A 17,646-nucleotide genomic window follows, 5' to 3' on the forward strand; every position below is an offset into this window, starting at 1 on the left:
TACCCCACTGATATTTTTATATAGCATGTTAAAGTTGTCACTTTTTGTTTTGTGCCTGGCCCTTTAAATGCAAATGAGCTGCTGCAGAGGGCGGGGTTTCAAGAGCTTGTGTGTGTTAGCAGCTGCGATTACCTCAGCCAGACACACTAAAATTACAGAAACTGTTCTGCCTTTAATGTTAAAACGGAGTCAGACAAAGATGGAGAGACTCAAGAAGAAGTGACAACGTAGAATGCAACATGACGTCTCTGAATGGTTAGTTGAATTTATGTTGCTGATGTGGAGTTAACTAGGATATACTGTCATGGTAATCTATAAATCGCTCGTATAGGAACGGTTGTGAGATGCACACAGAGTGACTTTCTATTGCATGTGAAAAGATGGATGCTAAAGTTTGAGCTGACTCACAAATGTACTCTTATACAACAACATTTCCTCTTCTCAACATGGACTGTGTGTTCCCGGGGGCGGGGTTTATGTACATTTTAGGCTTGCTGATGTCACTAACCTTTCCTATCCTTTTCTTTAAAAGCAAATATCTTCCTTTGCTTGGAACTTTGAGCGTTGTAACTTTGCAGATGTTGTTTATGCTCAAACAGCAACATTTCACACTAATGCTTGGCTCACACTACAGGAGTTTTGAAATCCTAACCGATTTTTAAATCTGGTTGCAGCACACACTTTAGGAGAATCTTTGCAGATTTTCTTACCTCAAATCTTAAACATGCTCATACTACAAGATTTGAAAATCACGGCGCATTACACACTACAAAATGTTACTAAGATTACCGTGCCAGAGGAAACGCATCACGTAATCTACGCAGCAGATCGGAAGCGGGAAAGCGGATGTAAACAAAATGGATACTGTAACACGAAAACTTGCTGTATCAATAATGATCGTTTGTTGTGAGAAAAAGCGGAAGAATAAACGAGTGTGGATGAGAAAATGGTTGGGGAGAAGGACTGAACATGGATTGTCAGTTCTTCAGCGAGAAATGCAGGTAAGAAATGTCTGTCACTTCCGTCTCGTCATAGACTTGTTTCCTATTGGCTATTGTGACAGTACTGACGTAATCACAATCTTGCTCATCCCGATAAATATCAAACATGTTTGATATGATCGGGGCGAGCCCGATTTGTGTGAGAGCAGATCGGGTGGGGCAAGATTCGATCTGTGAACGCCTCACATTACCAGATAATCTGTGCCGAACATCGCAACCGATCGAGGTCCTCGACAAGATTTTTTCTCCGATTCTCGGGAGGGGCAAATCGGGTATAAATCGGCCCACATCACTTAGAACTTTCAGGAGTGTCTCTGTCAAGTGATATTTTTTAATACCTGATTGAAAAAGGAGAGCAAAGACACCAGTGACCCCTGTTTCAATCCAGGGGGTCCCTGTGGACATTGTGGAGGATTACAAATACCTGGGAGTGCACATGGACAATAAACTGGACTAGGCTAAGAACACTCAAGCCCTCTACAGGAAGGGCCAAAGCCGTCTCTATTTTCTGAAGAGGCTGAGGTCCTTCAACATTTGCAGGACGATTCTGAGGATGTTTTATGAGTCTGTGGTGGCCAGTGCTATCCTGTTTGCTGTTGCATGCTGGGGCAACAGGCTGAGGGTAGCAGACGCTAACAGACTCAACAAACTGATCCGTAAGGCTAGTAACGTTGTGGGGTTTGAGCTCGACTCTCTGCCAGTGGTGTCAGAGAGGAGGATGCTGTCCGAACTACAATTCATCTTGGACAGTGTCTCCCACCCACTCCATGATGTACTGCTCAAACACATGGAGCACTTTTCTCCCAAAATGCACCATAGAGCGTCACAGGAAGTCATTTCTGCCTGTGGCCATCAAGCTTTATAACTCCTCACTCTAAGTGCCCGACACACGGACACTTAGTTAGTTTTTAAACTGACAATATCTCTGTTTCTGTGCAACATTATCCGTTTAATAATTAATGTGCAAATATTCTTTGCTGCTATTTGTTCCTCTAATCCTTTTTGGTTCACCATTATAATTCTAAATAATGCAGATGTTCACCATAACAATTCTCTAATAATGTAAATATTGTACATACATCCTCATATTTTTCTTTATATTTATACTCTTTATTTATCTACTTTTTATTTTCCTTATGCCTTGACGGTTGTGCAATTGTGACAAAGAAAAGTTTTTCTGATTCTGATCAATGATTGGTTTCAGCAACTTGTTTTTGGACTAATCTGTTCATTTAATGGTTCAATTGTTCACTCATTAAGACAAACACTTGTCGCCACCTACTGGTTTAATGATGCAAGTTGCGCAAACACTCCCAATGCTGATACTGGTAAAATATAACATATTCGAGGACCATATACAAATATGAATATTTATACAATACTACTATTATGGCATTTTAATTAATAGGTGCTTGTGTTATATTGAGCTTATATTTTCCATAATTAGCAAAGAACATTTATATACGTTAAATAGGAATACATTGTAATAATGTTAATTTCATGGGCACAGTATGCAATACCTGCTCTTCCTCTCTCATCTCTATCACATTCACTCTTTCTTCTCGCAGTCTCCTAATCTTTACCTTATCCTTTACCTTACATCTTATCTTCCCAAAGCTGAGCTTTGATTGATAGTCCTTGCAAACTGATTATTTCTGTTACTCGTTTAATACTTTTATCGTAAACAGTTGTGACCGTTAACTGAAAGTCTGTCGTGAAGCGTCACACTGGAATTCGCAGTCGGCTCGCACCTTCTGTGAACATAAAGCCCTAAAGCCTACTTTGATTTGATTTTTGATTTTTTTTCTGGGCATGAGTAAGATGGGATCATTAGATGCGCAATATATCGGGAGACTTATGGAGTGGGTCAGACATGATTTTGACCACTTCATTAAGTTTTGTTTTTTATAAAGCCTTTAAAGAAAGTGAATTTAGTTTTGTATAAATTGTATCTTAATTTTAATCAAAGTTTCATCAACCAATTGACTAGATTTGATAAATGAGATGCAAATATAGCAGACAATACAATCAGGACATGGAGGCGCCAGTGCGATAGTGCATTGCACCATCTTTCCTTAATTTAAGACCTATTCAAACTGAAATTAAGACATTTATTACACAATTTGAGAAATGTAAGCATATTTACGGCCTTGCAATGATGAAAAGTGAATTTAAGACATAAGGACAGGCGGAAACCCTGCAATGGACGGGAATCCATTGTTGCGGCGGAGAACTTTAACAGGCTTGGTTTTTTTAACAACAAAAAAAGTACTAGTTTTGTCAATTGTAAAGGCTCTTTCACACCAAAAGTGAAATGAATAAGCCTCAGGCTGAAGGAAATGCAAATTCACGCCTGTTCAGTAGAGGGCGCAGCTCAAACAAACCTTTCAGCTAGGCTGCCATTTTGAATAGCAAAAGAATACGAGGCCGAAGAAAGTTCAACACTCTTACTTTAGCAAATGTGCGAACAAATGTGATGTTTTTAAAAGTAATTTTTGCTTATTAGTGTGGTTGAATTGGATTATCGAAGGTCAGCAGCAAAGACATTGGTTAATAAAGTGAGATTAAATGCATACAGTATATTTGCATTATTTAATTTAGTTCTATACTAAGGAACATCAAAAGGGACAGCCAGAATAAAGGACTCGCACTTAATGCGAAGAAAATCAAAACACTGACAATGGACAAAATTATCATGATATATTAGAACTGGATGGTGATGAAATACAAGTTGTCAAAGACTTTAATCTACTGGGATCACTAGTCAATTCGGATGCAACAACAACGCAAGCAATTAAAAGAATAATCATTATGGGAAAGTCTACAATGAAGTCAGTAGACAAGAAGTTCAAGTCTAAAGACATCTCCCTAAAGACAAAAATACGACTCACAAACAGCCAGATTTTGGATGTGAGAGCTGGACAGTAAAGTAAGATGACAGAAGACGTGCGGAAGAAGAATCCTGTCAATTCCATGGACAGCGAGAATTACAAACAAATTAATGCTGGACAAAAATCAAGCCAGCTATGTCACTACTACGGATGATCAAATTATGCCTTGCCTACTTTGGTCACACGATTAAGAGGGAACAATCACTGGAGAAGGACATTGTGATTGGAAAGACAGATGAATCAAGACTAGGGGGAAGACCAGCAATTTGATGGATTTACAATCTTACAATAGAGAAGACACTGCCCCACTTGTTCAAATTGCACACGATCGATCTCTCTATAGATAATTTATCCATCAAGTTGTCATGGATCGGGATCGAACCGAAGGCTCATAATCATCATTATTTATTTCCTACTTCTCACTTCTGAAGTCGTGATTACGAGCTCATAGCATTACAAGTTTGACTTGAGAAGTGCATTCAAATTTTTGAACTAGGAAACTAGAATGTACTGTATAATTCCGATAGCACGTGGAGGCAGCAAAGCACTTGCGTTACTTATTTAAAGAAGCAACTTCGATATTTTGTTATTATATTGCAAGACTGGAGAATATGGAAAATGCCGGGTCGTCTGGTTGAGGAACGACTACTCCCCGAGAAGACAAAGGACGTTTCTGGAAATTAACATTTAAACTCTCTCTTGCGAAATTAGCATCCCCATCTGAGATGCAAGTCTCTCCTCACTATTCCCAAAAGGTGTAAACTACCCAAATCTGGCCTTGATCAAATGTGTCAAAATGGAGTCAAATAAAAGTAAATTGGAATTAAACTACTTTGTAAGTACCGGTAGCAAGTACTTTGTAATTACAAAGTAATTGATTACGTATCTCATGTTACTTGAAATGCGTAAGCCCCAACACTGCTTATCAGGCTTGTTTGAAGCTCAGTTCTTAGGTTAGTAGTTTAAGTAAGGTTAAACATTCAATAATTCAGTTTTGTTATACGGCTGCTACATATCAAAAGCACATTTAAGGTCATTTCTTTTTTTAAACCAAGATCTACACCTGTGATGCATGACGACAGCAGATTTTTGAAAATCAATAGGACTTCTAAAACCAAGTAGCAAAATGCATATTCAATTTATTTAATAGCAATTGTAATAATACATCTGATAAATGCGTTTAATTAGGGCCTCTTTTAAGATTTGAGGCAAAACAAAAATTGCCACAACAAAGTGATCTGTGAAGGAGAAATAATTGTATTGAAGTAAAACTAATACGCCTAATTATATTTCTAGATGTCTGTTATCAACTGAAATCAGAAGGCGTGTCTATAATATGGGGTTATAGAAATATGACTTGAAGAAGAAAAAAAAAGAAAAAAAAGTGAGAACATGACATTTTTGCATTTGAAATAAATATATGAACATGAAAGAGATTTATAGTACTTATTAAAGCAGAATCCCACTCCAAAGTCTTCTTTTGCTTCATATATTTGCTAACCAGCAGTGTAATGGTTTAATATTCAAAAAATGTGAATGCAGTGAAACTATTTTTCACATTTTGTAACAGTACTCATATTCCCATTCATCACTATTAGTTGAGACTGACACACTCAGTTACCCATTCACATACCAACTACAGCTACATAAAAATGCTCAACTACAGGCAGCTGTATTGTTTCTAAATATGAAAAATAATTGGTTACTTTAAATTATGTAGCTTACTATCTGGAACTAAATACATATATACTAAAATGTGTGATTTAGGAGGAATGTTAACTGAGCCGATACATTGAGTTTAGATTTGATTAAAAATGTCGGTATTCATAGTTCACTGAAATTATTCCTTCCTTTGGGCTTTATTGAAATACATTTTTTTTGTATTTGGTTAGCACCGTTTAAAAAAACAACAACAACATGCATGATCAAAATAGTCACTCATTAGCAACTTAGTTATACGATTGTGTATTAAGGGCATATCAACACTGTTCTCCCTAATGTTACATGTAAAATGATTTGAAATAATTAAGATATTGCCATCTTCAAAGGATCAATGTGTCAAAAGTACAGAAGCAGAGCATATGTACTCTTGGGTTTAGGGTTGTAATTCTGCAACCATCCTCCTGCTTGCAATATAAAATGAGATGAGCTCTCCATGTGTTAATACAAGTCTTGAGGAAAATGAAGAATTTTTTTAACCACATGAAATGCAACAATGTTCTTTTAACCTGGATGAATTCCATATTTGAGCATTACACCATTGCTGTTTTAAATGTAAACTATAAACTGTAAACTGTGCAATGATAAAAGCTGATTGTAAAATCAACAACTTTGTGAAATGTCGACTTTGGCAAGTTTGCTCGAGTTGTACGGTAAACCGAGGAATACACTAGATAAAATCTTTCTACTGCATTGATCATTTTCCTTAAATAATTTTTATTTCTTTCAGAATAACTACGAGAAATGTATATGCAAGTTCTGTACAATTTTCTGTTTATGCTTGAGATTGCTCTAGAGAAAAAAAAAAAAAAACGAATGATGAAACAGTTTGAAAAACGGGATGCTGACACTTAGTGCACTTAAAACCCCCAAAATATTTTGTCCAACAGCAATCCTTCGGTTTGCTCTGGATATACTTCAGAAAAATCAGTTCTTCAGATTATTGTGTTGGCTCCAGTTAATCTTGTTTTCAATCTTTTGCTCTGAATCCCAATTCTTCAGTGTCTATAGAGGCACGTTAAAAATACTGCCATTTTCCGAGAACTGTGTCTTTGATTGCATCAACAAACTGTGCAGGCACCCAGTAGACCCAATATTGTGAGGCTTCTGTTGGACCCAGCTGAAATGCCTATGGTGAAAAACAAACACATTTTATAAATATATATATATATAGCCTAGTGCCTTGCGAAAGTATTCACACTCCTTCATTTTTTTTATTTAGTTGTGGCTGCCTTGTTAAACTACCTTACATTACTCTTTTTTTTTTCTTTTCTTTTTTTACATCAATCTACACTACATACACCATAATGACGAGCAAAAAATTACTTTTAAATTTATTAAATAGGAAAAACTGGCATAAGTACATTGTATTTGTACCCTTGACTAAGTACTTCGTAGAAGCACCTTTACTGCCTCAAGTCTTTTGGGTATGATGCGACAAGCTTTGAACATCTGAATTAGCATTTTCTGCAATTCTTCCCCTCAGATTCTTTCAAGCTCTGTCAGGTTGGACAGCCATTTTCAAGTTTATCCAGAGATGTTCGATTGGGTTCAAGGCAAGCCCAGGCTACTAGAAGGTTTGCTGAATATTATTTATTTATTTATGAGAGCGTTTAATTCATAGTCAGTCCTCTTCTACCATGTCAACATCAAGACATCGGCAGTGTGGCAGCATTTAAAAAAAAATAGAAAACAGGAAAAAAGGTTTGGAGCTTAATGCGCAGTGCCCACTGTTTGTAATAGTTTTGAGCCTATGCTTTATTTTTCAGTTATGCACTTTATTTAGTTTCTGCTCTTGATCTGGTTTGTTTAATATAAATATTCTTTTTTTATTAAAATGGACGTGCTTTGTGTTTAAGAGTAAAAGCTTTAAGTTAATAGTATATTCGTGTCTCAGCCGCGAAGCTGAGCTCTATGTTAGTTTCTGAAATGATAGTTTCTGTCAGTTATTATAATACATATGACGAAAACAATTGTCTAAATTATGTTGCATATTCCTCAAAAGTTCTTGTGATGATAATGATATCACTAGTTAACAACATAGTACTTTTTTCCGAAGTCATATAGGCTATGATATTGCGCAGGTGCACGTGATGCAACGCTGTCAGATCCGACAGACTCGTGTGTCAGACTCATTTCAGTGCAAAATAATGATTTAATATACTGCAAATAGCCTACTAGTTTTTTATGTTTATTTATAATTAATTTAGGCGGACAACAAGGCTACCAAGTACTAAGCACAGTTCACAGCTAATTAATTTTAGCTGTTTTTTTTCCTAACGTAATTTTTAGTCGAAAAATTCAGAACTTCAGTTGACCAAGATTTTCTTTGGTTGATTACAGCCCTAAAGTGAAGTGATGTTCGTCCTTCTGTAAATTTCTCCCATCTCCATATATGATCATGGAGCTTAACCAGAGTAACCATCAGCTTCTTGGTCACCACTCTTCATATACACTTTCAGCTGTTTGACCTTCTACTGAGAGGTGTATGGCTTTCCAAATCACACCCATTCATCTACAAGCAAAAGTGGAATACTCCAGAGCTACATTTCAAGTGTCCCAGAAAAGGGTAGCCTACACATGTTTACATAATGTAATTATTTTTCTCTTTATTTTTATTAAATTTGCAAAGTTTTAACAAATCTGTTTTTTTTGCTTTGGTATTATGGCGTATGGAGTGTAGACTGATGTGAAAAAAATAAAGGGGTGCGAATACTTTCGCAAGGCACTGTATATGTAAAATACATACAATTATCACTAGTATTATAAAGTAATATTCCAAAATCCTGGTTTGAAAATTACCGATATAATGATATAATGCATAGTTTGTTGTAAATGTTATGATAAACACATACCATCATGTGATAATCCTCGTGACCCTCTATTGGCTCAGTCACAACATTTTTGATGGAACCCATCGGGATTTTTTCTGTTCTTTCTGCAGGCCAGAAAACATCAAGATCAGCATAAAGCAAGCATAACAAATACATTTGTATTCAAAAGATGAAATCACCCTTTGTTCCGATCCACAACTGATCCTGTTCCAGTTTGAAAGTGAGTCGTAATTTTCCGCCAGATTTGTTGTACATTCCCGATAAAGGCACTGTTGGCAGACGCTCCTGTTTGACAAATAAGAGATCACTTGGATGTCATTAGCACGCACGAGGAACTTATTCTGTCTTCTTAAAAAGAGCTTTACAGTTGCAGACATGATCACTAAACTGACATACTTTACATTAAAACACACACAGGGGTTGAACAATGAAACTGAAACACTGGCCAATAGTGTTGGATGCTTGGTGGCCAATCTTCACTGATTTTACATTCCATCATTAAAGTTGAAGGTTGAATTAGCAGCGATATAGCACAGCTGTACATAAAATATCGCAATCCACACAACAGAATGGGACACATATCAGAGTTCAAAAGTGGACAAATTGTTGGTTTGCGTCTCGATGGCTCATCTGTGACTAAGCCAGCAGGTCTGTACCGTGAGCTATGGTATCCAGGATAATGTTGGCATACCACCACGCAGGATGAACCACGTCCAACTAGAGTAACTGTCGACCCAAGAGGAAGCTGTCGGAAAAAAATGTCTGGGTACTAACACGGAGTGTAAAAAAAAAAAAAAAAAAAAAACATAAAACCACAGCTGCCCAACTCACAGCAGAATTAAACACGCATCCCGACTCATCAATATTCATGGTCGGGCTGTTATATAGCCAAATCTTTGATTACTCGGGCCAAAGCCAAATGGTGGTTTCATTGGTGCAAATCTTGGGCTGTAGACAATGTGAAAGATGTACTGTTCCTTGATGACTCCACCTTCATTGTCTCTCCCAAATCTATGGGCGTTACGGTGTAGAGAAGCCCCAAATATACTCAACACTTGGACTGTTGCGTGCCTAGGGTGAAGCACAGGGGTGGACCAGTGGTCTAAAACACTCGAGGCCCATGCGCACCGAATGGTTCAAACCTTGTACCCTGAAGGGGGTGGCGTGTATCAGAATGATAATGCACCAATTCACACAGCAAGACTAGTGACAGAATGGTTCGATAAACATGAAAGTTAAGTTGAACATCTCCCATGGCCTGCACAGTCACCAGATCTAAATATTTTTGAGCCACTTTGGGGAATTTTGGAGGACCAAGTCAAAAAAACGTTTTCATCCACCAGTATTAAATTCTGGAAGAGGAATGGCTCAAAATCTCTCTGGCCGCTGTGAACTACTTGTATCTGTCATTCCCCAGATAAATTGATGCCGTATTGGAGGGGAGAAGGAGACCCTACACCATACTAATAAATTATTGTGGTCTGAAACTCAGGTGTTTCCGTTTAAAGGGCCCCTATTATGGATTTTTGAAAATGACCTTTCATGTAGTGTGTAGCATAGCTCTAAGTGAATGAAACCATCCTGCAAAGTTTTAAATATGAAAGTGCACTGTATATAAAGTTATTGTCTTTCAAAAGTAAGAGTCGACTGAGTCAATAAAATGAATTGTTTTTTCAAACGAGTCATAAGCCGCTTCGTCGCGACATCACGAAACATTAGCATATTGCCCACCCACTTATTGCGCGCGCAGACACCAGGGAATACTTGAAACTTCAAACACTACCACTGATTCCTGTGGACACTGGACGGCATCATGTCGAGGAGACGCTGTGCTCTACAATGTGAAGGTAAAGCCAGTTTATTTCACTGCCCAAGGACGAGCATGTGCAGAATCAGTGGTTAAAATGAATCTTTACCACGATACCACAGCAGTATAATCCTAAACTGTTGCTGTGTTCCCTTTATTTGACTGACGACTGCTTCTCAAATCTCTGAGTTCAATGCAGGATTCGCAAACCGCTTGCTCTTGAGAGATGGTGTTCAAAATACTTAGTTATACTATGTAGAAATTCTGTTTTTGTCAAACAGCGACTCTGGAATACTTGCACTGTCGTAAATACCCACCCACACCCTGTACACCGGTACCTGTTCGGTAGGATAGAAGCGTCGGGCATGGTATTGACCAGGTAATGTTTCACGATTTCATACAAATATTAGGCAACTGCATAGTCTACTGAACTAAGTTACTGATGATGATAGGATAATAATAAGTTTGTCAAGTGTTAGACTACTTTATAATAATAAACTAGCCTACCGCGTTTGCTGGCTTATAACGTCTTTACACGATTGCAGCTAAATCACAAGTAAATAGCCTATAGTCTAAGCCTACTGTATAATTTCATTTGTGTTTTTTGATTGTAATGTAAACTTTACAGAATGCCAGATGACATCAATGAAGTTAAGGCCCAATCCCAATTCTACCCCTTTCCCCTTCGTGTACCCCTAACCCTTCGCCTTCCCCTTCCCCTTGACCCTTGAAACAGAGTGGCAAGGCGTAGGGGTGAAAATATTCCCCTAAGAAATGGGACACCACTACTACGCCGTTACAGGTCATTATACGTCGTTGCCTACGTCACAGGAGATGCGCCGATGTTTATCACAAACTTCCAAGATGCACAGGACTTGTACACAGGACTTGTTTTCTGTGGTGTTATATTAACATGTTGGAGGTACAGACCTATGTTTGTCCTATTTTGACCTATTTATTTATTTACTGTGTGAAACTGTGCGAAATACGACATTGTGTGGCGTTCATGTGCGTTCAACTCATAAATACGATCTTTACGAGATGACTTGAACGCACCAATAGCTTGTGTGCTTTGTTTGGGGGAGAGGAGATTTTTTTACAAACGTTTCTTTGAAGGAATTGACCGTAAATATGAACACAAGATTGAATGTAACATAAAGCAAATCATTATTTGTCATTAAAATACTTATTAAAGCCAACAATTCTTACATTTATGGTCTAATTTTTTGCTTGGGCAGCCATTTTGCATCTGTAGCCGGTGTATGCAGTGACACTTCTCATACCCCTTCGTTTGAAGTGTGGTCCCGAAAAATCTTCGTTTGAAGGGCTATCTGGCCCTTCCCCCTAGCCCTTCCCCTCCAACCAAAAGAGAATCGAGACAGCCCTACCCCTTCACGTGCACGCGCAAAACAGAGGGGAAGGGGAAAGTGAAGGGGTAAGGGGTAGAATTGGGATTGGCCCTAAATGTACATCGCATAATTTATGCAGCCGTTATGATGTCATTATTACCAATTTATCATACTAGTTTGCAAATTGTGCTCGTTTACACTATTTACAACCTCTAGGCTTATTTATGTCCTGATAATTATGTGAGATATTGACAACTGTTCTCATGATAATCGCAGGAATCAACGTCAACAGCGTCGTCTGATATAATGGATGAATGAACAGCATCGTAAAAAAATGGCATACTACAAGCAAGCGCAACAACATAGAACGCAAACAGTTTACAAATTAGAGATTTATTTGCTAGGCCATCAACAAGATCGCCAGGTCAGCATTGTTGTTCCATCCAGTGCTACTTTTAGCTAGCGCCAACGAGTGAAAGCCTGACCGAGTGACTCTTGTCCGGTTCCTCACGCGGTCAGATTCTCTTTTCCTAGTATCTTCCGACCGCGTTTTATTTGTTTTTTCCATTGTCGAGGTACGCATCACGTCTGAAATGCGCGCAAGTGTCTTCGTGCTTCATATGTTGTTAATGTGTGTGACGTCGTTGCCGTAAAGCAAGTTGTGATTCTCGCGAGATTTGTCGGGGGCGCTCCTCTCAAACTTGAATTGCTGGTTTTTCCAGCGGCGTCCCCTCCAAGCTTTACTACCAGGATGATTCGCCCTACTACGAGTTCGTTTACCATCGAAATGGCTTTGAAGCTGTTATATTAAGGTACAATTTCTACATAGTGTGCCTTTAAGTTTTGAGTTTTATATTGTGTAGGTCTCCTGCTAACTGGCTAACTCACAATATCACTGTCTTCCTGAAATACTTCTGCTAATCAGTTGTGGGGCCACTATTACCTAAAATCTGTCTATGCAGATTGTCTGTCGTTCTCACTACTTTGTGTAAAGATTAAGCATGGAGCAATATTTGTTTTACCAACGTTTGTTACATCAGTCATTCACACTAGAGCTCGGCTAATGTATTGCATACATGCACTGTTATTTATACAGTTTTCACGTGTTCACTGCAATATATTAGAAACATAAATATGTTGGAGTCTTCTACAACAGATTTACATGCATCAAAGGTAAAAAAAAATATTAAATTTTCTCATAATATACATGTGCACATCACCAGATTTTCAATGATTCTCAAACGACTTGCCAGACGAATCAATCTCTCTAAATCCATCCTTTCCGTGAGCTACTCTGCTCTGATTGGCCAGAAAGCTCAGTCTGTTGTGATTGGTTTACCGCGTACTGCACGCGACGGAAACAAAAACTCCCATTGCCATAACAACGTCAGCTCTGCGTGTCCTGAGAAATCCTACACCGTAACCTAAACACAGTAACGAACAATGACGTTGATTTTACCATATCAATGCGAGTGCAATGATGAAACACTAGAAGAACTAGTTATTCAACACGAACCTCCATCGCAAGGACGACTCGAGCAAGACGTTTCTCATCGATACGCTACTCGGTAGGAACATTATGCAACTGTAATTCCTCACCATCAGCATTAACAAGTGCATGTCCATCCACCGATTATTTCACTTGTACTATTTTATTTACCGAGTGAGGAATTACAGTTGCATAATGTTCTTACTGAGTAGCGTATCGATGAGAAACGTCCTGCTCGAGTCGTCCTTGCGATGAAGGTCCGTGTTGAATAACTAGTTCTTCTAGTGTTTCATCATTGCACTCGCATTGATATGGTCAAATCGACGTCATTGTTCGTTACTGTGTTTAGGTTACGGTGTTTTGGTTACGGTGTTTTGGTTACGGTGTTTTGGTTACGGTGTTTTGGTTACTGTGTTTAGGTTACGGTGTTTAGGTTACGGTGTTTAGGTTACGGTGTTTAGGTTACGGTGTTTAGGTTACGGTGTTTAGGTTACGGTGTAGGATTTCTCAGGACACGCAGAGCTGACGTTGTTATGGCAATGGGAGTTTTTGTTTTCGTCGCGTGCAGTACGCGGTAAACCAATCACAACAGACTGAGCTTTCTGGCCAATCAGAGCAGAGTAGCTCACGGAAAGGAGGGATTTAGAGAGATTGATTCGTCTGGCAAGTCGTTTGAGAATCATTGAAAATCTGGTGATGTGCACATGTATATTATGAGAAAATTAAATAGTTTTTTTTTTACCTTTGATGCATGTAAATCTGTTGTAGAAGACTCCAAAACAACATTAGGCAACTTTAAAATAGCATAATAGGGGCCCTTTAATTGTCCAATCCCATACAAATGCCATATGAAATATCACATATAGTGGGGTCCAAAAGACAGAGACCACAAGTGGAAATTCAGTTTAAAATGTATTGCATTAAATGTTTCTGAGGTTTAGACATACAATTCATGTGTATGGCATATGTGCAGTAATCCGGTACAATCTAACTATATTTTATGTTTCACAGGTTCTGCTTACCTTAGTTCCTTTTATTGATGGCATAACATCGTCTGGTTTTCCTTTGTCCAAAACTTTTCTATGTTGCTGAGAAAAAAGTACATTTATAAATTATGAGTACATCAGTATAATTATAAGCATTCTACCAATGTAAAAACTGCTAAAGATCACATTATGCAAATAAGTGTCTCACCTTTTGCCTGCACAATGGCTCCTTTTTGTTTTCCTCAGCTTTAACCTCTTGCTGAATAACTTCTTTTGGTGTATTTACAGCTAGTACATCATTTATTGTAGATCCAACCACCATAATCTTTGCTCCATTTGTAACTTTGATTTCTCTAAGTGTCTTGTCCTCTGGTAGCAGTCCTTTGTACATCACTTTCTGCATAGCAGGTGGAAGACCTAATGATGATACAAATTCATAAAAATAAAAAGTATTAATAATTCGTTACATTTATATAGCGCTTTCTGAGACCTCAAAGCGCTTTACATAGAAGGGGGGAATCTCCTCAACCACCACCAATGTGCAGCATCCACTTGGATGATGCGACGGCAGCCATATTGCACCAGAACGCCCACCACACACCAGCTTACTGGTGGAGAGGAGACAGTGATGAAGCCAATCAGTATATGGGGATGATTAGGAGGCCATGATGGACAGAGGCCACTGGGCATATTTTGGCCAGGATGCCAGGGTTACACCCCTACTCTTTTTCGAAGACATCCTGGGATTTTTAATGACCACAAAGAGTCAGGACCTCGGTTTAACGTCTCATCCGAAGGACGGTGCTCTTTGGCAGTATAGTATCCCCGTCCTATACTGGGGCGTTAGGACCCACACAGACCACAGGGTGAGCGCCCCCTGCTGGCCTCACTAACACCTTTGCCAGCAGCAACCTGGATTTCCCAGGAGTCTCCCATCCAGGTACTAACCAGGCTCAGCCCTGCTTAGCTTCAGTGGGCAACCAGTCTTGGGCTACAGGGTGATATGGCTGCTATTAGCTATTTAATTTCAAAATCTGATCCTGATATACTATGTTGGTTCATATAACATTATAAAGTCAGTTTCTTACCATGAAGCATTTTATTGACATGTCATCTATTTTCCACATTTAAAAACAAGATCGTGTTTTAGATCATTCTGTTCATGTATACATGCTGGAAACTTGTTGGCTGCTCTTCCATATTGGAAGAATTTCATGGAGATGGGAGTCACATTTTATAATTGTTCTTTGAAACTGATTTCAAGCAGTTGATCATAATCTTTAGGCTACATCAAATTATACATTTAAATTAAATTTGAAATGATAATCACAGTAAACTATGTCAAAATGTTTCATTAGTAGTTGCGCATATTTAAGTTATTATAAATTATTTATCCTTGCACATCATTATTTTTTTTAAATGCATGTGCACTCATAATCTTTAATCAAAACTTTCCCTCCCTCATGCAGCGTCATCTCTTCTCTTCTCTGATGATGTGTTTACTGGCGTGAGGGAGGGGAAACCTGTCACTCACTTGAGATCAACCAACAGAAAACCACAAACATCCAATAAATTCCCCATGGCATGGGGACAATCAAGTCCCGCCCTACATTTTTCCCATTCTAGAAGCCGGTTAACTCAGATATACCTCACAATAAGTAGGAAAAGACTGTGGCAACTTCTGTTTCATGCCAACTTTAAAATATATATGCGGTAAACCCCAAAACTTTCATGATAAGAGAGTTACATTACCAGTGAGAGTGTGAATCTTCTCTTTCAGCTTGGCACCGGTCCCGTCTAAAGGAATTTTAAGATCATATTTGTTTTTGTTCCAAATGATTTTCACGTCCACCATCTCTTTCCCCTCATCACTTTCCTCTCCATTGCTCACAGCAGCGGTCTGAGTTGATGTGCTTTCACCATCAGTAAGAGATGCTTGTTCAGTCCCTGCTACATCTCCATGACCCGCAGCTTCACACAACACTTCTGGTACGTTCTGCGTGACCTCAGCCTCCATTCCTTCTACCTCACTTCCTGTGGGAACAATTACAGATGGGGTTATCAATCAAACGTTGTTTTTTATTCAGCTTGATCAGGAAATTACGGTTTAACGGTAGAGTACTGATATGACCATGACAAGTTAATGACAATGACAATTCAATCAGTATAAAAATAAAACAAACAAATCCTCCTGGGACATGCATAAAGCAGCAGCTAACATTTATAACACTAATGTGAAACCTAGGTAACTATCCAAATCTCACAATTATTAGCTGGATTAATTTATGCTAGATTCCTAGATGTATTACTTATTAAATATCCTAACTAAATTATCTATAGAATAGATAGATAGTTTTTAAAGCTAACTGACTATCCAGACTCCAGTCCAAAGTCGCTGAAACATCTAGTAAATCCCCCCCCCCCCCCCCCCCCCCTCGTTATTTGAACCCAACTGTTGAACTAAGACCAATAACCGTTACCATGACGGACCTAATAGAGGCTGTGTATTGTAACCGTACACAACTGACTCATCGGTAATTTAGCCAGCCTGCTGTGCTAATATTCGCAAGCTCACATCAAGGTTGTGTCTCAAAAAGTCAGTGAGCTGCCTATATAGACATCATCTTTGGTGTCCGAAATGGGCTTTGTTTAGGTTTAAACGTTGCAAACGTCCCCGTGGTTCCCATGATCGAACGTTCTAGAAACGTTTCAAGCGCGCTCAATTCTACCCCAGAATGCCATCTAGGTAGATAGTTCACTAGATTTTGTGACACAGCCGAAGTTTTCGAGATGGCTGTTTGGGCTAATCACAGAATATCTAGCTATTATTTAACCCTGACAAGTTAAAGCAACATCCATTCAGTGTAACACAAGTTCCAAATGACTGTAACTGATGTTATACGCTTATAAACAACACCGCAAAGACAGGGGAAATGGCATTTAAGTACATTTTCATGCTACCTACCATCCTGCGCCGCCATGATGATTGTGTACAATATGAGGAAAGGCTTCTGGGAAAGAGCGTGCTGTCAGAGAATGAGCTCTGCAGCTTCCCGTAGTGACTTTGCGATTTTAAAATCTGTGGCCGGTTGCATAAACTGCTTTTACTAGTCTGAAAAGCCTAGACTGCATACAACTTATAAACAAACGTGTAAGTAATTGAACTGCTAGTTTATGCAACTGGCCCCTGGTGTTTGGAGAGGTTTTTTTGGAATCATAAATTCAGTGACAGTTCTGGCGTCTTAGACACACAGTTTCTTAGTAGATTTTTGTTGTTGTTATAAATTATTCATAACTTATCCAGTAAACTATAAACTTTCACATTTTAATGACGGTATTTTTCACCCAGTTTTTCCTTTTGTCATCACTTTGAAGAAACAATTAGGCTATTTTTTATTTTCAATTATTATGATGAATTATTGTGAATATAATTATTATATCGAATATGTTTTTCTTTTTCACATTAACCCCTTAACTGTCACGCTCCTTTTTGAGAATAGACGTAAAAATGCTCTATGCAAACATAATTTTTTTTGGAATATAGACCTCAGCTGATTATTGCTGAAGTGA

General features: G+C 38.5%; 1 protein-coding gene across 2 annotated transcripts; it reads right to left on the minus strand.

Annotated features, from left to right (window-relative positions):
- Window positions 1-5,011: 5,011 nt before the first annotated feature.
- ubfd1 (ubiquitin family domain containing 1) lies at window positions 5,012-17,190 on the minus strand. 2 transcript variants are annotated; one of them, XM_079625457.1, is made up of 7 exons: window positions 17,042-17,190; window positions 15,829-16,110; window positions 14,285-14,493; window positions 14,113-14,178; window positions 8,625-8,730; window positions 8,467-8,549; window positions 5,012-6,740 (listed from the first exon to the last, which is right to left on the minus strand). In XM_079625457.1, the coding sequence occupies exons 1-7, from the start codon at window positions 17,055-17,057 to the stop codon at window positions 6,630-6,632; spliced, it is 873 nt and encodes a 290-aa protein (XP_079481583.1). In that variant the 5' UTR covers window positions 17,058-17,190; the 3' UTR covers window positions 5,012-6,629. The 2 variants fall into 2 exon arrangements, with proteins under 2 accessions (XP_079481583.1, XP_079481584.1); XM_079625458.1 differs by having other exon boundaries at window positions 17,025-17,080.
- Between the last annotated feature and the right edge of the window lie 456 nt (window positions 17,191-17,646).

Source organism: Phoxinus phoxinus, assembly GCF_949152265.1.
Source record: "Phoxinus phoxinus genome assembly, chromosome: 1".
NCBI classification, from domain to species: domain Eukaryota; kingdom Metazoa; phylum Chordata; class Actinopteri; order Cypriniformes; family Leuciscidae; genus Phoxinus; species Phoxinus phoxinus.